This window comes from Lampris incognitus, chromosome 11 (genome assembly GCF_029633865.1).
Source record: "Lampris incognitus isolate fLamInc1 chromosome 11, fLamInc1.hap2, whole genome shotgun sequence".
NCBI lineage: Eukaryota > Metazoa > Chordata > Actinopteri > Lampriformes > Lampridae > Lampris > Lampris incognitus.
In genome coordinates this window covers 39,995,868-40,018,937 of record NC_079221.1, presented here as the reverse complement: position 1 = coordinate 40,018,937, position 23,070 = coordinate 39,995,868, and the positions used below count along the sequence as shown (strand labels likewise).

The following is a 23,070-nucleotide window of genomic DNA, read 5'->3' as shown; positions in this document are numbered from 1 at the left end:
TAAATAAATAAAAATCCCACATGATCCTCGTTTAGTGTGGTCTAGTGTGCAATTTGGATTAGACATAGACTATGCATTCAGTATGTGAGATGGTGAAAGCAAGTAAAAAGGGGGAGGGAGAAGGGGGGGAGCAGGAGAATAGAGTTGGGCGAGGGAGGGAGGGAGGGAGAGAGAGAGAGAGAGTGAGAGAGGGAAATAAGTTAGTGCAAGTGAGGCCACATCAGTAGGTATGGGTGTGGCGGCCCAAGGCCTGGCGCTGCTCCCTCAGGGCCTATTCTCTTGCCATTCTGTCACATGAGATGGTCTTGGGTTGATTATTTTCATGGTGAGAGGGCAGGGGGAAGTGATTTTGTGGCCAGCGACAGACTTGGAGGCACTGGTTGGGATTTACTCCGTCCCCACAATCTCTCGGTGGTGAAAAGCGTGTGAATGAAACAATGCGTCAGTGGACTCCGGCTAGGGGCCACTGGTGGCTTGTGGGTAGACGTTATTCACCTGGGCCTGCTGCACTTAAGGACTACTCAAGGACACTGGCACTGAGACCCGAGAAGGGCAAAGCAAATTGAAATGGGACCACTGCCATTTCCATTTGTTTAAAAAAAAATCCCCTCTCTGTGCTCATAGATGGTGGGGTGGTTATGCCGGTGCCCTGTGAAATCACACATACAAGCGCCTCTGTGGCATTGAATCCCTCTGGAAAAAAAATTATCTCCTGTGTTTCCCCATCTCTGTGTCCTCTATCAGCCTTCAGACAGTCGTACATAGATGAGAACTAGAGGATAGGTTCAGTACAGTTTGTTTCATTAGGTATGCTCTAGCTGGGTTTCTAAAGGGAATTAGAGAGAGAGAGAGAGAGAGAGAGAGAGAGAGAGAGAGAGAGAGAGAGAGAGAGAGAGAGAGAGAGAGAGAGAGAGAGAGAGAGAGAGAGAGAGAGAGAGGGAGGAAGAGAGCGTGAGATGATGATATTGTGAAAACCGGTGAGGGAAGGGGCAGGGAGAGAGATTCACCCGGCAGCCATCCTCTGAGGGCGATTCTGCAGGAATATGAATAGGGAGCTTTGGACTAATTGAGGGAACCTGGCATGCAAAACCAAACAGACAAACACATTTTCCCGCCGCAGCCAAGGGGTATGTTCCAGTTAGGGAGGGGCTCATAAATCTAAAATGAGTCAGTTGGCCTGTTGTGCAGGCTGGTAAATATGGAGAAGGGCTTCGGATGGGATAGAACACCTCTCTGGGGATGGAGGTTTAGCCATATGGCCCTTTAGCCTGGCCAGGACAGGCAGGAGTGGACAGGGGCCAGTCGACTTGCGCACACAGCACTGAGGTCACTTCCATGGCCCTCATGTGGGACCTGGATATTGCTGAGGAAGGGCAGGAAAGTGTCCGACCTCACCAACCCCTTAAAACTGCTTGTTTGACCCTCTGTCAATCTGCTTCTTAGAATGGTAGATAACAATGCACGGCAGACCTGACTCAGGGCTTACACACTGACAGTTGGTCTGTTTCTGTGTGTGTGTGTGTGTGTGTGTGTGTGTGTGTGTGTGTGTGTGTGTGTGTGTGTGTGTGTGTGTGTGTGTGTGTGTGTGAGACACAGAACTGGTGGTATTATTAAAGCTACGAGCGCATATGGAAAATTTTGTGGAATAATGTAACATAAATTCTTCATAGACGGGTGATGTATATAAAATGCTCTGTGAAAGGAGCATTCTGGAGGCTGTCTGATGTGGGGCGTTTCCGAGCATCATCACACTCACTTCTGCAGGTGGGTGAAGAGGTGTCTTATGGTGTCTCGGTTGGGCTTGGGCAGCTGGTGGACCAACTTCTTCATGGCGTGCACCTTCTCCTTGGAATCCTTTATTTCTGTGAAGACAAGGAGCAGGTTTTTGTTGTTTTTTTTTCCTCTCGATGCATGGCATTACAGGCTAGCTGTGATACCGTAATTAATTTGATTAATTTACTTACTTTGAGCACTCTAATTGCTTCAGTAATTAAAAGTAACTCATAAAACTATGGTCAGTCATGCCATGCTGACCATAAGTAATTAATTCCCAAACTACGGAGCGTGAGGCAAGTTTCCTTAGATGCCGGGGAAATGCTTGCTTGGCGCTCTCACTATACTACGTACGTAGATGGATCGATACCAAATGCGTTTCTGACCATTCCCCACATTTCCAGTGGTATTAGCGGGACTTTCAGTAGAAATGGTTGATTATTACAGGAAGCTATTAGATGCTATTGTGTTACACTGTAACACAAGCCTTGATTGCTGACCAATTAGTGACTGCGTGAGAATATACCCCATCATCAGGCCGTTCCTCATGGGATGGCAAATGTTGCAACTAATGCGGATGAAAGGAGTGTCAGGGAAGTGACCATCATCCCCGTCCTCTCTATTGGAGGGCCTTGGAGGTTGACCCGGGACGCGGCGAGTATCGATCACACCGCTGCAAAGGTCAAAGACACGTAAAATGGACACCCGCAGGGCCTTTAATGATCAGGTGTACAATACCGCTGGCGAACCTGGTGAACCCCTGCCTCGACGAGGCTGGTAAACACGGCTCTGATTAGAATTCAGAGAAAAAAGAAAACCCAAAAACATATAAATAACCAAAACCTAGAGCACACTGGTCAGATGAGTTAGATAACATGTCTGGAGAAAATCCTCAATTAAATCCTCGCAGGCCAAGACATCAATACCACCAAGGGATCAAGATCCCCCCCTGCAACACCCCAAATTTCCAAACAAGTTTGCGTGTTAATCTGAGCAGATGTTTGCCTGCTGTAAATCTATTCTATTTAGGAACAGTCGGGCCAACATGTGTATGCGTCTTCACAGTATAATTTGTTTACTCGCCCGAAATAGAGAAGGGAAGAAAATAGAGCGAGGTGGGATGTTTGGAAGTCAAGCCGTGTCTCCGTCCGACTCATAAGCATTCGGAGCACATTCCTGCGTTTGATCTGGTGCAACCTGTTTGTATTTTTTTTTTACCCCCCCACCCACCCGTTCACCGCTGGTTAAAACAGAGGCGAGAGCCCCGACGTTTGCCCGCTCGCCTCACGTGGAAGAGCCGTCCACGTTTTGGCGGCGTCATCCTGCCGGAGTCCGCCCTACGACATTCTCATTAGGGCAGGTTGTTAGCAGACGCAGACAGGACAATGTTTGGCCCGCTGTCTGTTGTAGCGCCGAGGCTCCCCTTGAGCACGGCTACAGCAGATGTCTGCGTGTACACCGAGCTGGCACGGGCACAGGTGGCAGATGCCTGTGTCGGGTGCCAGCCCCGCCAGTTGGGCACAGATGGACAAGCACGTTCAGGGAGAGCAAGTAGGGCCCCTGACCTTCTGCTGTAGGTGAGGCTCTCTGGAATGTGCTGCAGCACTCCCCGGCGCTCGCCAGCGATGCCTCCGTGCACGCCGGTTTCCAACACGCTCCTCAGGTCGAATTTCTGCAACGATTTGGTCAAGAATATCCCAAAAGTGAGCACGGGTTGCTCCGCAGAGCAGCTTTAAGACCGATCTAGCATCACGGAGAGGTAGTGTCTCTCTCTCTCTCTTTTTTTTTTTCAATTTGAAAGGACAGATCAACATTTGCCAGCATCTGCTGTCACGCACAACCTATTAGCAGTGGCTCGGCTTTGAAATATCTAATCTTGTCTCTATTATGGGCACAAAGGACATGATTCATTAATTACTTTGCCGTTGGTGGCGGACATATTGGAGATGCCCCTCAGCCTACCATTGTAGACAGATGGTGAGGATACTGTCATTAATTTAAGGCAGGCGGAAATGTTAAGACTGTGCCATCCAAAGATGCTGAATCACTTGAACTAATGACTCGCAGTGGAAAACCAAGAACTGCTTCGAAACGATCATAATACCAGTAATACCAATACACGCACTACTACAATACATGTACTAGTAATACCAATACATGTACAAGCTGTGTACACATACAGAACTCCATCCATTATCCAAGTCGCTATATCCTGCTCTCAGGGTGGCCGCGATGCTGGAGCCCATCCCAGCAGTCATCGGGCAGCAGGCACCCTGGACAGGCTGCTAGGCCATCACAGGGCCCACACACACACACACACACACACACACACACACACACACACACACACACACACACCTGGCACAATTTTACACTAGCTAAGGATAGCTAAAAATTGTTTTTATAATGCTAATTTTGGCCACGCTAGCTACCGAGCTAAAGTTGTTTTAAGTATTTACACATTCTTGACTAACTTTAATCATAAATATTAGAAAATATATATATATTGTAACACTTCACAACAATGTTAATCTATAAATAAAGCAAAAATACAGATACAAGAAATACAAAAAATACAGATACAGAACTCTGATATCACTAAAATTCCTCTATTAAAAAAAAACTACCATTATGGATCAATCTTGAAAAGGGGTACGAAGGTTCGGGAATGATGGGAAATGTCTTGGACAAGCGATGTTAACCCGCAGAAGACTAAATGAACATTAGTCATGTCACAGCGGGTCCCAGGCTGCAGCATTAGGCTGCTTTTTGGGCACCTTGAGGGACCCGAATGATTTATGGCCTGTTATGACAAGAGACCATTACAACTCCCAACTGAGGTCTGTTTACAACAACACAAACAAACGCACCGGCGTGGAAATGAAATTCAATACAATGACGAGGAGCCGTGTAAGGCGCTGTAACAGATCCTCGAACCCATCAACTGACCTGGACTCAACAGGGTATATTTCACAGTCCCGCATCTTAACATACAGTAATCGAGGTAAAAAGAAAAAAAATAAAATAACACTCTCGCCCGCATTTTCAACTTTTGCATTTGCTCCCGTACTGTTCACGGGAACAAAATTACAAACTGGAATGTCCTCAACACAAAAAAAACACAATACTTGCACATTTTTCCATTTTTTTCCCCTCCATTTGAGATGAATTCTATTAATTAGCCAGACAAAAGCCTTAAGTTTTTCTTCTTTTTTTCCCCGCCCATTGCCAGATAAGTGTTTCCATCGGTGACGCAGTGAATAGATACACATTCGGCACCTAGAACTGCTGTGCATCTAATCCCATTACAAACAGAGAGACCTAGTTTGTTTCGAGACAGCCTGCTCTACAAGCCCGTCTCCAGGCTCAGTGTAGTAGCTTACCCGGGCCCTGTCAAGGCAAATATTAGCAGAAAGCAAATAATCCTGCAGGTTGTGATTAAGATTTTAAATGGATCCCAATTGTGTGCTTTTGGTTAATGAATAACAAAGTCTTAGAGGATGGCGTCTGTAATTTATTAAACATGAAAAGCTCCTTGATGAAATATAGAAACTAGATATATTTTTGCATTTCAAACGATTTGCATGGCCAGCTTACTTGCATGCAAATGAAGACGGAGTTTCAAAGAGTTATAAAAAAAGAAATTAACTAATAAGTACCGTCAGATTCCTCCGGTTCATGGAAAAAGGTGTCGTCTTGATCGGAGGTAGCCGGATTACGAGGGCTGCACAGGCAAACCGACAAAAGGCTCGCGAGCACAGTTGCACAGAAGTGGATTTATTCATTCTATCATTGCATATTTATGTGAGGGCTTCACTCCGCACCCCAAACTACAACATAAACAAACATAATTAATACTCATTAGGAATAAGTGTATAATCAATCTGACTGATAGTGGCTCTGCTGCACTCAATAAGTCTGGATACATAAACCAAATATAAATTTATGGGGGTGGGAAAAAAAAAGAAGCTGTTGTAAGGCTTCCACGCCACTGAGGTAAAGGGAGTTATGATGTGCTACATTTCCAGTTACTTTTCCGTTCCCTCCTTAATCGTGATCATTAGTTTAAAGTAGGCCAGATCATAAATATGTACAATTATTCATATGTAAATGACGGCTCTTTGAAGCTAAGGAAGTGGCGTCTTACCCAAGATGACCTAGAGCCGGACTTTACCCCTTTCCAAGAAATCACCAGATAAAAATCTGCATCTGACGAGATGACCCAATTCTAACCACCCTTGCAATATATCACTACGTGGATGCTGTAACTCATGTCTCGCGGGCGTTTTGCACACAGATAAAAAAAAAAAAAGGTCACAAACATCAGCTTGTACGGTTTATCAAAATATGTCCCTGTGTGTTACGAGGGTGGTTGAATCAGGTATCGTGTGGGTATGGCGAAGGTTAACAGTCACATGGGGGCGAACACAACAGATGCCATCTCCTCTTGGAAAAAGAAGAATTTCTGTGCTTCTCCTGCGTGTCAGTGGGGTGAGCAAATATGAAGAAAGTAAAGTCAGCTAGTTAGACGAAAAAAAGTCCCTGGCACGGCTGAGATTGTGGAGTTGTATTCTCCCCGATCTGTTCTCGCCTGGGTGGCCCAGTTACAGATTCACATGACTCCATTTCCATGGTTACTGAGGGCATAAGCAAGGACCAAACAACTAGGGAAAAATATGCCTTTTCCTAATTAGTACTTTTGAATTAACATAATTTTTTACGAATGCTTGCCAGTTTGAATTTCTGGGAGCTCGACTGGTAGCAGGAAACGAAGGAGCAGAACTATTTTAGCAGGGGTCAACTGTGGCGTGCAGGAAAAAAATAAAAAGTACACACATACACACACACACACACACACACACACACACACACACACACACACACACACACACACACACACACACACACACCAATCACACAATTAGTACATACAGCATCCTGAGACCAATAAATAACATGGCCGTGCACCCAGAAAGAGCCTTCTGTCAATTTACACTTCTAATGGTGATACTTTTTAATAGGCCCCATGTTGGAAAAAAATAATACATATAAATAAAAATGTAAACTATCCCAGCGGCTTTAGTGTTTAAACAACATCCATGTCAGTGCTCAAAACAGATAAAACTCAATTCATCAGTGTTTGCGTTGAACAAAAAGGCAGGCTTGTCTGTGAGACAGGTGGCTGGAGATTCCAGATCCCCCGCTCTGATACGAGGGCCACATGAATAATAGATTCTGCTACGTTGGTGCCAGGATCATGGCCTGCAAACACAGCTGCTCCTCTCAGCCATCCAAGAATGAACAGCTCACAGGGAAGAGAAACAGGGCATGGGCCCCACCTGAGGACCCAGCACAGGAAAAATAAATAAATAAATGAGCAACAGCGAGAGAGAGAGAGAGAGAGAGAGAGAGAGAGAGAGAGAGAGAGAGAGAGAGAGAGAGAGAGAGAGAGAGAGAGAGAGAGAGAGAGAGAGAGAGAGAGAGAGAGGGACAGAGAAACAGATAAAGAGGCAGAAGGAGAAGGGTGGGAGAAGGAAAGGGGCATCTGTGCACACAGAACTAGTGAGAGAATGAATGAAAGAAACAAAGCAAGGATCAAAGGCAGTCAAGGACTGGAAAGAAACTATCTAAAAAACAGTTTGTTTGTATTTTGTAGTTGTAGCACATGGTTGTGTACACACAACGATATGACATCCAGATACTTTATGTAAAAAATGTAACTATAACGTTTTATAATCAACTGCAGAAGGTCAATGATACCAGCCCTGTGATCTACGCACTTTAATTTGCTAGATACTACTATAAACCCGCACGCAGGGATACAGCAAGCTCACGCTTAGCTGCCGGCTTGGGGATTTCAATTAGAGGGCTGGTGAAGTAGAGCTAGCATAATGATCCCACCGCTCATTTCAACATGGCCCATGCTGCCCCAGAGGATCTCCTGCTCCGATGCAAATCCATTATTGATCCAGCCAAGATGGCCGCCGAGGTGATAATGATGATGACCCATCTCCTCCATCACCACCAAGAGGCCATTTCAAAATCTCTTGAATGGAGGATGATAGATGGGCGCGGGGCACAGAGTCAATATATATAAAAATTTATATAAGCTATTGTCCAGAACAGATTGGGCTGGTCACTTAGGTGAGCTTGCTTTATCTACACAGAAGCTTCTACTCTGAATGACACAATGTGGGTCCTTAGAAATACCTAATGATCTGTTGTCATTGGCTAACAGTTTCAGAGTCCGTTTTATTGGTCTCGTATGAAGAATTTGACTTCATACATGACCAATAAAACTGACTCTGACTCTGAAATTTGTTAGCCAATGGCAACATTGTATGAAGAATTTGACTTTAGGCGACAGGCATGGGTGCAAATCCATGAATACTGGGATGGCATCCAGCGCTTTACCTGCGCCCCCGTCCATAGGGTTAGTGGTTGCTTCAGGAAGGGCATCCGACATAAAATTTTGCCAAATCAGACAAGACCATACCGGATCGGTCGAGGCCTGGGTTGACAACAACCACCATTGGTGCCCTCACAGGGTACCAATGTAAACTATAAAATCTGCTGTGGCGACCCCTGGGAAACGGAACAAGCCGAAAGAAGAAGAAGAAGTATGAAGAATTTCACTTGATACGTTATTCTCAGTTACACATTTACATGAACTGGGCCAGTAAAATCGAAATACGATGATTGTAAAAACTGAAGATATGAATAAGTATAAGGAGTGAGTGCAGATCCAAGTACGAGTAATATTCAAGGTGTTAGTTGAGGAAGACCAAGCAATCCCCCACAGCAGCACAACTGGCTAAAATGTAGACATAAATATTACATCTGGCAGAGCAGCTCACAATCAAAGATGGCACTCGACAAAGCACAAAATGCTAGTTTTGTTTGAAGTTTTAAGTATGGCGCCCCAGCAGAACACATCCGCTAACATCTCTCTTCATCAGTCCATCCTCTCGTATTACCACCGTCACTTTAGTCAAAATTCTCGGCGTTCTCCTCCCCTGGCCGTTTGATCTGGGTAGTAGGAGAAACGTGTAGCAGGTTAGTCTAATTACACCTCCTGCTATGAGGGGCTTCCTCCACCGCTAATTAGTTGTCTAAACGCTGTCTGCCACTCACCAGCCAGGCACATGCTTATCTGATTAACTGGATGGAACCACCTTGAGTGCCGGTGGGTATTCTGGCCTACATTCCGAGCATGTAAATATTTATTGCCAAATTATGCTACCATCTTGGGATTGTTGGCAATCTGCTGTCAAGGTCTCAAGGAGAATATGTTTTGTAAATAGGGTAGAACAGATCTGATAATGGAGGAGAGCATTCTCTGAAACTACTCATCAAACTTCGAGATCCCAGTTTGAAATTAAAAAAGGTCAAGCCAAACCGTTTTTTTTGTGTGTGCAGTAGCAGAGCTTTAAAATCTGTTCAAATCCTCGCAGACGAACAAAGCATCACAGCAATGGTCTGTGATGTGATCACAAAAGTTGTGCGACAGAGAAGGCAAACCCCCCCCCCCCCCAGGAGAGAATATCATGTTTTTAAAGTCATCAAATGACACTTGCGCCCTGCGGTTCAACCCCGAGGCACGGAGCACATGACTCAGGTAGCATTTCAGCGCCAGGCTCCAAACTTTAATGTAGTTGTTTATACAAGTTTAACACGGTGGCGTCAAGCCGCCGCGTGAAATAGCAAGGGTCTGATCGCCGGGCCTAATGGGGGGTCCAGTTGAGCGGTGAAACACAAGGGTGACACATGATTGCCTGGAGGATCTGGTGACAGTTTGTGTCTGAATCCTGAGTTGTAGGCCACACATGGCTTTTGATCTGACCAAATTACCGCAGCTATGGTTATGGGATTAAAAAACACGAGCAACGTGACCGGCCATAGTGTTTAGCAGTGCCCCATGTTGATACCAAAGCTAAAAAAGGAGGCCATACTGGAATTAACATAACCTTGTGAAAATCTCGGGAGCTGCTGGAGAGAAGAAAAGAAACAAGTTCATTTAAAATGAAATCCAAATCAATACTTTAGAGTTGACTAGATTAAACTTTAATTTGATTTTAATTAGTGAATCCTGTTTCATAGGAAGCCTGGCAGATGAATTTTCCATCCTTTTTATGCGTTTACTTTGTAAGTTCAAACCAATGAGCACCAAACGGACGCGCCGCTACAATGTATGTATGCTGCGTGTTAAGCTGTTACATGTTCAACTGTCGGATATGATCACGGAAAGCATCATCTAGATTTAAATCAATTAAGCAAATCAAAAAAAGAAAGGTTTAATTCAGTAAAATGTATATAAAAAAACTTCATGTGCTCATGTTCTTCATTTTACATGATTTTAATATGTTCAAGTGAGGGATTTCATATAAATAAAATACATGAATCCCATGTTTCAGTCTGACATCGTTCTCTTACATGCATGTGGGCTAATCTTCCCGCCTCATTTCCAGTAGGAAATCCATTACAAATATATTGAACTGGCCAACTAAATTCACAAATTGTGGATTGACCCCAATTGTGGTAGGCTCCCAATTGATTACGTCTCTGTTCGTTTGCACAGTGAAAACTTATACTTTGCTTATCAGCTGAATTCCCAGTGGTCTCTTTCTTGTTCACATACTGAGACACAGTTTAGTCTTTAACTGAGCTGCCTTAAGGGACAACAATTCCAGAGGCAAACAGAGGCACACACTGTAAACAGGATTAAGGCTAATACACCGCAGGGCCAAATGAATGTGTTACTATGTAAAACGCAGGGTAGACTGCATAAAATATGGTCTTGGCGGAATATCATCTACCATTCTGACACGTTAGTCAGGATCAAAACAACACAATTATTGAGGCTCAGGTCATGAGGCATTTTCAACAAGGTCAACAGCTCCAGATGCCACTGCAAAGTACCTATGCTGCTGAATTCATCAACATCCTGTCCACAAAAGATGCGGGTTCCTTGCATAGAAACGGAACTAGAGTAGAATGGACATTCCCATTCAAATCAGCATAGCAGGATGGTTAGAGCGGCGGACATTTTTATTCAAATTGCTGCCATTGCAAAGAATTGTCACCATACTAGCGGGCTAACTTTCCATATAAACTTCCATATAAACCTCACCTTAGTATGTCGAGGACTCACTGAGGTGAGGTTTTGCAGCAACAACCAAACGAGTAGTGGATTAGTATGAAGCATGGAGGGTTGCCTTGCTGCTAGAGGGTAATTGAGGATTGCCGAAGAAATTGGATTTAATTGCTTCACATTTTTATTGGTAAGTCATCAAATTCTATTCATTAAATTATAATGTAATATTCCACACTTTAAAGGCCCCACTAATGTGTGTTGTCACCATAACAACAATCGCCCTTTTCTTTTGAACTACTCAAATGACCACAGCAAACAGTTCAATGTCCGCTCTACTCCAATTCAATTTTTATGGCTCCTTGTCACGCCATGGCACCACTGATGCAATGTACATAAAACAGTATTCATGTATGTCATCTGCAACACTTCTTTTGCCAGATGTGGTCAAAGTATTACCCCCATTATTCTAATGGCTCATTATTCCAAAACCCCAACAGTCCAAAAAATGTCCCATTGGACCAAAAGTCCATTTGTCCAACAGTCCGTTATCCCGAAAACAAAAGCCTACTGCACCGAAAGACCCATTGCTCTGAAAATACACTCTGGCCCTGGTGTTTTTTTTAACCTTGATGTCTTAGAGCAGGGGTTGGCAACCTATGCCACGCATGCCCACGGTGGCACACGAGGCCATTAACACGGGCACGCAAAGCAATTCAATAAAAATGTTTTTTAATATAATTTTTTGATTAAAAAAACATTTTAATATAAACTATAGCCTAACGGTAAACTAAAAAAAGGTTCAATTTAAAATTAGTCTCAAAATACACCACTGTTTTTGACAGCAAGAGAACGCACACAATTGACGTGGTCTAACACACCCCTCCTCCTCCTCCCTCTGATCTGCCCACGAGCACAGCATTACAGCAGTAGTGAAAACGTAGCATAGCTAGCTAGCTTTCTTTTTTGCTTCATGTCAAGAACAACTGACGATGGCAGAAGCAATACTGTCTATTATTCCCCTCTTTCAGCCGACTTGGACGATTGAATTCAATTTTTTTTTCATGAAAGGACCGAGCTGTGTGTACTCTCTGATGTGAAAATGTTGTGTGTTGAACGTCAAGTGTAAAACATCATTTTGAAACAAGGCATGAGGAAAAACTGGCTGATAAAGCTAAATCAATCAAGAGGGCAGTGGTGCAGTACGGGAAGCAAAGCAACATGTTTACAACCCAATGTGCCTCCAAAAACCAAGCTACCAAAGGCAGCTATAAAGTCGTACAGTGCATTGCTAAACACGGGAAGCCATTCTCCGATGGACAGAGATGGGCAGTATTTCAATTAAATGTATTTAAAATATGTATTTAATTATTTCATCATTTGTATTTTGCTGGACAGAAAAAACAAGACGTAATTTGTAAAAAATACTTTAAGAGCTTGTATTTGTGTATTTGAAATACCTAAAATACATTATTTAATATGTCATTTTATTCTCAAATAAGACACATTTTCATCCCCAGGTTTAAACTGTAGGAGAAAAAAACCCCAACTGTACAACAATTAGCCAAATCACAGTATTTGGCTAAATGCAAGTGAATCATGTGACATGTCCTGTCGGGTCACAGCAACGCACTCATTGTGAACTACCAGATTTCATTTGTGTTTCTTGTGACCAGTAGCTTGAGAAAAGACTCTGCTTTGGTGTTTGGTGCAAATTTCCCCTAAGATAAAGGTATGTAATCAAAATATGATCAGATATTGCATGCAAGGCAAGCTTTCTGAATGACTAAAATACAACAGAGGAAAAGAGCAATTAGCAAACACATGTGCTCTAGAACAGGCAAATTACTAGCTAATAATGTTAGCATACCAGCTAACATCACAGACACGCTTGGGCAGCCTGGAACAGTGGCATCTCGTGGTTAGTCATCATATGGGATGCTTCATTAGTGAGATTAATTGTTAGCAACTTCTGTAACTCAGGACAAAATTAATTTCGAGTGTAACTACATTTAGGCGCTTTATAGTGGCCATTTTTAATAGTTGTTAGGGAAATAGCTTGCGCAGTCCTCTTGAGGATAAGGATAACTTTTTACAGTCTTTGCGATGCCAGGGTTAATATTCAGGCAAAAAAAAACAAACAAAAAAAACAAAAAAAACTCATCATAGATTTTAAGTAAGCAAGTCATGTATCAATTAAAAATCTTTAATTCTGATCTTTAAAGCTAAATGTTCATCTTTTTGTACAAAATGTTTTATAATATGGACTAAAGAGAGTTAATACAATTCAAAGTGAATTGACTCCATTCCTGGATAATGCTTAACTAACACATAAATGTCTGCGTTTTAGTGTCCGTTACGTGAGCTGTTAGTCTTTTTTGAATGCTTTTGGTTTTAAGTTGCAACTGGTAGGCATAATCAATTTAATGGTATCTTTATACATTTTTCTTTAGGTAGAAGTCAGTCATCTCAGGGGATGAGTGGCAATGAACCATCAGAGCCTGGCCAGGCTGGCCCATCATCTGCCACATCTGCAGAAGAAGAAGCCATACCAATGCTCAAATGTGCAATGCTGGATGGGAAATACTTCCAAATAGTGAAGCAGATCCCAAACAGAAAGATAGAGGCTTGGTGTCAGCTGTGCACTAACAAAAAGGTCATAATATGTGGCTGTCTTGCAGCGACATCAAATTTTAAAACCCACATGAAACAAAGGCACCCTGAAAAAATAAAGGAATTTGAAGACCACATAAAGGAATTTCCCTGTGGGGAAAAAAAAACAGGACCTCATACCAACACACTACTCTCTTTGAACGTGGTCCAGTGACACCAAATAAAATGAACTCTCTCATCACATCCTTTGTCACTAAAGGCATGTACCCATTGATCACTGCTGAGCATAAAGAATTCATAGACTTGGTACAGGGACTTTGCCAAGGTGTTAAAGCTATGTCCAGGAGGACACTTAGGAGAAGAATCAGTGAAGACCTTAATAATAAAACAGCAAATGTGAAGGAAAGACTTAAGTGTATATAACATGTTTGCACAACTGCAGCTATCTGGTCAACTAAAAAACAAGTTATATGGGAGTCACCGTACATTGGATAAAAACAGACATGATAGAATGTGAATCGGCTGCTCTTGCTTGCAAACATTTTCCTAGTCCACATACCTAGAATTGCATTGCAGAACTACTGGAGGAAATCCATACAGAATATGGACTCACAACTGACACTACTGTGGCTATTGTAACTGACAATGCATCAAATTTCTCAAACGCATTCGAGGGTTTGAGATCACAATCGTTTCAGAGGAACAGGATGAGACAGATGAGCAGGAACAGGATCTTATTTTTGTAATAATAGATCCAGAGGGAGAAGAAGTGTCAGAGTGTGCTGTCATTCTACCACCTCACGTCAGGTGTTCCACTCACACACTGAGTTCGGTTTCAACCACTGATGCCAAAAGGGCAATTAAAGACAATTCAACTCTCTACAGGCTGAATCATTCCTCCATGGCAAAGTGTTCAGCCCTATGGAATGCTTCTGAGAGATGAAAACACGTGGGAATACTCACTGACTTAACCAACCAGCAACTGAAGACACCCCACGTTTATAGGTGGAATTCTTTATGACTGTTTGAGTTAGATGACATTTCTTTGGGAGAAGCTTCCTGAGATCATGCCTGCCTTGTAACTCCCACCATTCAAAGAGCAATTGACTGCCTTCAAGGTCAGACCTCATGATACTATGGTGAGCTCATACCTACCCTCTTTGCTGTTCAGGCTAAACTACATAACCTGCAAGCTTCAAACCTGCAGTACTGCTAACATATATTGCAACCCACCATAGCTGGCTTTGAGCAAAGTTTCAGTAGCTTCTTACAGCTGAAGACTGTTGTCAATGAAGCCATCCTGGCTTCAGTAACCCACCTGTTTTTCAAGATGAGGTGGTTGCCTCCAAAACTAGCTGCTAGCTAGAAGAGGATACATCACCTGTTTCTGCACTCAGCTGAAGAGCTTGGCCTTACTGTATGTAAGACAGTGAGACTGCCTCATCAAACACCACTGAAGAGATTGAAGACGATTTCTTCATCTTCTCTAACCATGGTACGGGTAAACTACTCTCACTTCAGTTTCTTAAGGTTAAACTGCAGTTTCATGAATTAATCATGAAAAAATGAATATCCACCAATTAAAGATAAATAAGTAGCTTGTTTCATGTCACTTTTTTTTATTCCCCCCTTTTATTCCTCCCCAATTGTACCTGGCCAATCACCCCACTCTCCAAGTTGTTCCGGTTGCTGTTCCAGGGAGATGTAGCGTGTGGGAGATGTAGCGTGTGGGAGATGTAGCGTGTGGGAGATGTAGTGTGTGGGAGGATCACGCTATTCTCCCCAGTTCCCCCTCCCCCTCAAACAGGCGCCCCGACAGACCAGAGGAGGCGCTAGTGCAGCAACCAGGACACAGACCCACATCCGGCTTCCCACCCGCAGACACAGCCAATTGTGTCTGTAGGGACGCCCGACCAAGCCAGAAGTAACATGGGGATTCGAACCAGTGATCCCAGTGTTGATAGGTAACGGAACGGACCACCACGCCACCTGCACGCCCCAAAGATTATTCTTTTTCATGTTAGTGTTAGGCAATGGAATAGACCGCTACACTACCCGGACGCCCACATGTCACATTTTTAAATATTTTTGTGATATTAAAAATCCTTGACTTTAATCTAAATTCACAACAACCTTGTTTTCCTGTTTGCCTCTACTGTTTCCAATCCCAACAACAGGAACTGAGAGCCATTTGGGGAGAGAGATGTTGCCCAGCCACAGCAAAGCAGAGCTGGAGACCCTTCATTTTCTGGAGGACCCCAGAAAGGATCTTTCCTCGCTGGATTCATATCCACTGATGAAGCTACTCTTTATGAGACTCAACACCACTTTGCCATCATCGGCACCAGTGTCTCTTCTCCTTTGCAGCCATGGTTTACCACCCTCACAGAAGGTGATTAACAGCTGAGCTGATGGAGTAATTAGTTGTGCCAAAAAACAACTAAAACTGAAATATAAAAAAAAAATTTTTTAGATCTTAATTGTGCGGAAAAACAACAAAAACGGAAATAAAAGGACTGCAATTTTAGGGGGTACACAAAGGAGTATACCTTATTTAGGTTGCTGTTGGCATTGGGGGGAAGGGGGGTGCTTCTTTGTCTCTTCTAATATTTTGTACCGTATCATACTCTGCTGTAATGGTACTGTTATGTGTCTTTTGCACTCGTTCAATTGGTTGCTTGTAATGTTGGAGATCTCAGAAATGTACTTACTCCACTGCACTTTTATTTATCACTCTTGGAAAAAGCATCTGCTAAATGCCCAGTCTTACTGTCTTCTGAAAGAACTAGTGCATCACTGTGGCCTAGCTGTTCAGTTTCCTCAGTCACATTTCAATTGGCTGTTCACTCAGTAAGTCAATGGCCGCTTTGACTGACAGAAACCACCCAGCATGCACCCCTGAATTCGCAGGCTCCCACCTCCAAGATATCCTGATTGGCCACTTCAAATCTATGATGTGGGGAAATTAGCAGAGCTCATCTTTTCAATGTAGGAGGGTTAAGGTCAGACCCATATGGAGGCTATTAAATGCCTAATATGTGATATCAGTTTGTATAGAATGTGTTTTTGTATTTTCAAATCAAAAATTACTTGTATTTTAATTAATACAAGTAATTCTCATACCAGTATTTTGAATTTTATTTTGATACATTTGATGAGCAAGTATTTGTAATTTGTAACAAGATACTTTTTGATGTATTTGTGCCCATCCCCGGCGAACAGCAGGTTTGGCAGAAGTTTAGTTTTCCAGATATTTTCAGATACACCGCTTTTCATGCAGTAAATGGGATATTCGGCATTTACAAAGGGATGATGCAAAATTAACTCCAGCACAAAAAAACAAAAAAAAAAGTTTTCAGGGCGAAGACTTTGGAACAATATTAGTGACTGCAAGTTGATGGAGAGCCTTGCCAACATGGCAAGAGGCGCTGACACATGACCAATGGTGCTGAAAAAAAAACTGCAATTTTTTTTTTATACTCACTTATAGCTGCAACAAACAGCTCAAAGAATCTGAAGGGAAACAGCGGCTCTGGCAGCTCGCGGAAAAACATCTTGAGTGCGCCGGTGACAACGTGGACGTCCTCCCACTGGCTGCTGTCCAAGTTAAGCTCCTCCTCTGGGAGAACACCAGGCAGACCAGGGACAGGGGGGAAGACAGAGGGAACAACACAATTTTAATTGGGAGAATTAGCTCGAGCTAATTACTATGCTAATGTTTACCTGCTAACAGCGGCGCTCGCTAACAGCCAGGCCTCCCTGGGCAACCCAGAGGTCTGGTGCCACATGTTTCCACTCTCTGTTTGAGGCAATGCAAACCCTCGGCTGAAATGATTCAGTTTTAATAGAGCTGAGACCAGAAAGGACCCCTGGTAGTGACACAGGCCATCAGGTAGACGAGCAATTCAGAGGAAAGCGGCTTTGCGGTGCCACAGGAGGGAGGCAAAGTGTGAGCCAGAGCCAAGCTGACAGGCCTGGAGGTCTGAGAACACTTTTCTGCTGCATGAAGTCACATTGGAGTGTACATTGCTCTGGAAATATGCCAGCCTTCACCTACTGAGACAATTACCCTTTACAAGATGAAAATCATATAGTATCAGGGGATCTGTCAAATAATACACATGGAAAGAACTCATTTTGAGGGCTGTGGATATGCTATGTGGCCTGAATATTTTCTCAAGTGGATTTGAATCTCACATTTGCTTGTGAAGGACAGTTATTGTTTCGAACTAATAACTTCCACCCAAGAAACGGCATTCAGTGAACTCCACGCGTTATTATTTTCAAGGTTCTTGTCCTCAAACACCAATAATCCAAACTTTCAGTCAGCCTTAGCCAGTTGATCCACTTGACACCTCTAAGCTCATTGCTAATCAGCCCACTGTTGCACTGCTATTGAGCCTTGGCACAAGGATCCACTTGTGAAAGTCAGTCATTTTCTTTTGGGATGTAAATCAAGTTTAGCTGAGAAGCGAAAATGAAAAATTGCTTTTGGCACCCAAATCATAGGTAGAAAGTTAATCCATTTTCTTTACGCGTTTATTTCTTCACAGGGTCATGGGGGGGTTTGGAGCCTGTCCAAGTGTACTTTGGGCAGTAAGCAGGGAGAAACCCCTGGACAGATTGCCAGCCCATAGCAGGGCCTGGGCAGAACATGTTCTCTTCTTAAAACTGAATGATACACTATACAGTGAGCTACATGTAGCCTAGCCGACGTAGCCCGGCTGATGTTATTAAAATGATCACAAGAATTGTGCACTTTCTCCCCCGTTTAGATAAGGTCTAGTTCCTCTGAAGTGCTGCGGCTGGAGGAGAAACACAAATTGAGAACAAATGGGTGAGACAGAACGTAGGCACATGGTGTCACTATGCATGAATGCATGGTATGTCAAAAATGACGCCATTGTCACTCTCTCCTACTGTCTCGTGCTGTGATCCAGCCCACCATCACAAGGTAGCAAAGAAAAATGAAACTGGTAATGTACATTTGAAAGACAGTTGGCTTGACGTTTGTTTTAGAATTGAGGGAGACAGACATTGTCTATTCTTCTTGTTCCTGGGCCAAAATAGAAGCGTTTTTTTTTTTTTTTGCTTGTGTGAGAAATCCATAGAAATATGGAATATTTTGTGTAGAAATGTAATTCAGCAGGAATGGTGGCATCAAAAGAGCCTCTTGTCTTGGGGAGACATTTATCATGCCCGATGGGAAGGGTCTGTCTGCTCCTCAGGTATATTCTCCTTAAATCTATTTTTTGTTTCTTTAATTTAAAGCACTTAACCACATGTCCCCTTTTCACGCTTGAAGATACACATTTAACTTTGTGGGTTCAAAGTGCAGGGGCAACCCAGGAAATGTGCCCCCGGGACAGATCAGGGATTAGTGTCTTAGTCAAGCAAATCTGAACAGGTATACCGTAGTGATAGTTTGGGGTAAACTGTTCTGTGATGAACAATACATCCATCCATTATCCAAACCGCTTATCTTAGTCAGGGTCGCGGGAATGCTGTTGCCTATCCCCAGCAGTCATTGGGCCGCAGGTGGGGAGACACCCTGGACAGGCCGCCAGTCCACCACAGGGCCGCCAGCTGTGATGGACTGGCTGTGATGAACAATACAACCATAGTATAATTCCAATGTTCATGGGCACAAACAAAAAGTAGCTTCTCACCTACCGACGCCAAATTCATGCATTACTGACAACTCAAATGAAGGGCACGCAAGGAGTTAAAAAAAAAAGAAAAAAAAAGAAAAAGACAAATCCCTCTTGTCCACCAACCTTGATCGACAATGAACCTCAGTCTCTGGATGGTGGACAGATTGCCACTGACTCTGTAGATGCCATCAGCTTCCAGGCCTGGAAGGTATTGATATTACATGTAAGTAAAATGTTCTTCAGTGTTGCATAAAAAAAGAAAATACATGCAAAAAGAAAGGATGCCATCCTTCTCTCAGACCTAGATTACACATGAAATACAAGAAATGCAGTACAACGACTACACAAAAACACCCTCAAAAACTGTACGCATATTCATTTTGAGCAAAGGAATATTTGAAAGACCACATAGCTGAATATTGAGTCATTTGCTGATGAAGTAATGTATAGTATAAATAAAATACATGCATGCAAATAAATATCAGACAGCCTCACTTAAAATTGTAACCGTTTTCTGATTCACGTTGTCTGTATTAACTGCAATAGAGTTGATGGTTAATATATAGTACTGTGAACTGTTTCATCATTTGATGTAGTTAAGTATCTTAAAGTATACAGAGCTATCTACTAATGATAACCATTGTTTGGCGTTTTTGATTTGCATCGTTCAAGCAGTCAACTATGGGATGAATTGCAAATGAAATATTATTTTCTATGGTTTGAAAATACCAACATAGCAAAGAAATTAATTTGGAAGACAAAACTTATCCGTGATACAGTAGTCCCTGGTTTCTGATTCCTGGTTTTCATGTGGACTGTTGTAGATAATCCATCGGCGAGCCTAGTCAGGGGCTTGGACCGACATGCCATATGGCTCCATTTCACTGTGAGATTTTGAGGACTTCTTTGATTATAGAGTAGGCTTGCCATTCCACGACGCATCCAAGAATGCATGCCGAGTCTGCCAAACCAACTCAATAGCAGCCGACAGCTTGTCAGGCTTCCATTGTCCCCACTCTAAAAAATGAACAATGTCTTCTGCGCAGCTTTCTATGTAACACAATTTTCATCTGCATCCTGCTCATTCATTATACGTAACAGGAAGTGATGCCCCTTTACGTGATGCTAGGGGGTATGACAAAAGACATGCTCCTGTATTTTGATGGGAAATGAAAGTAATTTAACCCATAGGTATTAAAACATCCAAATATCCGTGAAAGAAGTGCAGGAAAAAAATAAAATTAGTACATTCCATGAGATGCCAACTCGGTTCCTGCAGCCTAAGGCATCAGAAGAGGCCACCATCATTTTAGGGACACTGTTGTCACAGCAAGCTAACACTGGGCAGAGGGACTGACATTTTCCTCTGCCCTTTATATTGATTGCACTAATGAATGTCCACATTTCAAACATTTGACAGTGGCACAAATTGTACAGTTGTCACTGTTGGGGTAACTTGAGGATATAGTTGACACGGCAAGTGAAGGGGACATTGCTTGTGTTGTTTAAAAGGGTCCTCCTACTTATTTCTGTACAGTCTATGTGACCAAATGTCAAATGTCTTGATGAAGGTGATCCTAGACTACGTACAGCTGGACACTCGGTTTCTTTTTAAGGTTGTCAAAGGTTGCTTGTTTTCGCTCAAAGCCCCCTCTGTTGGCTCTGCATGATTTTTACTTGTGTTGAAAGGTTTATTTTCTTACAGCCTGAAGTCCATCATGGATCAATAAACATAACAGCACTCTAAATCATAATTGCCATAGTTTAAAGAGACTCTTAATCAGTATTATTTTCTCAGCAAGTTTATCAGGCCACCACAATTTTACCCCAAGATAGCTAATAGTCCTGAACAAACGTTCAGCCAAAACCACAAACGGAACCCATTACACAAACACATAATTCACTCTCAATTTTAGCGCGTTGTAAACAGTCTGAAGTGGACTCCATTTTGGACGGGAACCAAAAAAGAGTGATTTGGGATGCCGGAGAGCGTTTTCCTCAGGGTTGAGCCCCCGTTTGCCTCGCCAGCTATGTTAGGGAGCCTGGGAAACTGCTGATCAGACACACTGCGCAGGAACACGAAAGGTCAATGACCGAGACGGAGCTCTTATAAAGCAGGCACTTCGAACCGTGGATCTTGTCCAATGGAGCTTGAAACTTCAACAACATGGAGAGCGAGTGTAAACATGGCAAAAAAAAAAAAAACGCTTAACTAGTGATTGTGATTCTGGTAGATGAAGCATCGCAGAGGTGGACTGGCCTCAGTCAAGATGAGAGATGGCTGAGAGATGATGTCAAACTCCAAGTACAGGAGAAAAAGCAAATGCATTCTTCAAACATTTCCCACACAGATATCATGTATTCCAATCTCTTTCCCATACAAAAAAAAAAAGGAATGTAAAATGTTAGCTTTCAAGACAGTTGCACAAAAGAACTCACCTCTTTTTTCCACATTTTCCAAACAGAGCTTAACAAACTTTGGCACGGTGGTTCCTTCGCGTTCACAAAGCGTCAACAAGTGGCACCCAAACACTCGATCTTAGAGAGAATGAAGCGTGACAACTTTACTTGTAATCACTGCAGAGACACAGACACAGACCTACAAATTTAAAAGTTATTTTTTTTAACCAACTACTTAATGCATCATTTTCTAAAAGTAAATAAAAAGACGTCTTTGATGCTGCCTACAATGCTTTCATTGTGGACATTTTTTCCCAAGAACCTTAACTCTCCCAAACGACTTAACTCTAATCACAGACGGTACCCCATTCGCCCTCCCTATGTGAACATTTCCATTACTTCATTACTCTGCTTTTGTCCGGCTAACTTAGTTAAGCAGCACCTCTCCGCACTTGTCCCAACAGGCAGGAAATCGAAAAAGGCTCTGTGGCTACCGGCTTCATCGAAACCAGCGAACGGCGGAAAGGCCGTGACCTTAACAAATCTTGGGTGAGCCGAGCACACATGGAACACAGGCCGATTTTCACACTGGGTGATGAGGTGCTCTTGTCAGCGGGGCTTATGCTCCAGTATCGCGCTTCTCCAACAGCGCTGCCTCTCCAGCCTGTGGGACATCAAAGATCGCCCTCTCTTGTTTATACACTAGAGGGGAGGGGAGGGTGCACCAAATACATAAATGACTCCGAGCGAGGCACCTTTGCATACAAAATACACTTCCCCAGCACTCGGCAGATAAGCACAGGGAAAAAGAGTGTGGGGGGGAGGAGGGAGGGCAGAGAAATGGAGCAAAATTACCCCTCCTAAAGGAATTCAAATAACCCTCCCGTCGCATGGATTTAATTTGCATTCTGAAGAATGATAGGCGAGAGTGTGAGGTGGGGGGGTAGGGGGGTGGAGGGAGAGGACATGATGTGAGGAAGCACACTCTCTGAAGTGGCTTGCCCACCAGCTCTGCCAAAAAGGACAGTCTGGGGGCCACCTGCCCCATTCCATAATCCACAAGTATTTCATTTATTCCGTCAATAACGTCCTCTCCCTTTGATCTTGCGTTTGTCCCGTGGACACAACATTAAAGGGTCTCCTTGAAGCTGGGGGAAATTCCAAATACCGTTACCTTCTTCTAAGGATTGCAAATGTGCTTAAATATGCCCTTTAATGGTGTATTTTCCTTCAACCGTGAGCTCAATAAATTCGTTACCCCTTTGAGGAATGGGTTCTGTGGTAGCTGCTCGGATCGGCGTGATTTGTTCGAGTAAAATGCGTCCAATTAATTTATCTATCTCTGTTGTTCTCTGACTTTAATAGGTGGGGAGGAGAGATGATTTTCAAATCACGCGCTAGACCTATTGGCGGTAATGCCATGCTAACAAGCAATTATAAAAGAAGCCAGTCACTTAAAATGCCCGACATCACATAGACACTGCAATGAGGTGCTCTTAACTGCACGTGGTGATACAGTTCATCACAAGCCCACCATAA

The 23,070-nt window shown here is 43.1% G+C and overlaps 1 protein-coding gene across 1 annotated transcript in view; it reads right to left on the bottom strand.

The window, feature by feature from the left end:
- The window catches only part of arhgap15 (Rho GTPase activating protein 15), a 58,425-nt gene that overhangs the window by 5,345 nt on the left and 30,010 nt on the right, over positions 1–23,070 (bottom strand). Inside the window, exons 9-12 of the mRNA XM_056289739.1 lie at positions 21,571–21,669; positions 19,255–19,332; positions 16,962–17,096; positions 1,757–1,862 (exon numbers count right to left, since the gene is read on the bottom strand). Coding sequence (XP_056145714.1) covers positions 1,757–1,862; positions 16,962–17,096; positions 19,255–19,332; positions 21,571–21,669 — 418 coding nt within the window. The remainder of the gene's footprint in view (positions 1–1,756; positions 1,863–16,961; positions 17,097–19,254; positions 19,333–21,570; positions 21,670–23,070) is intronic.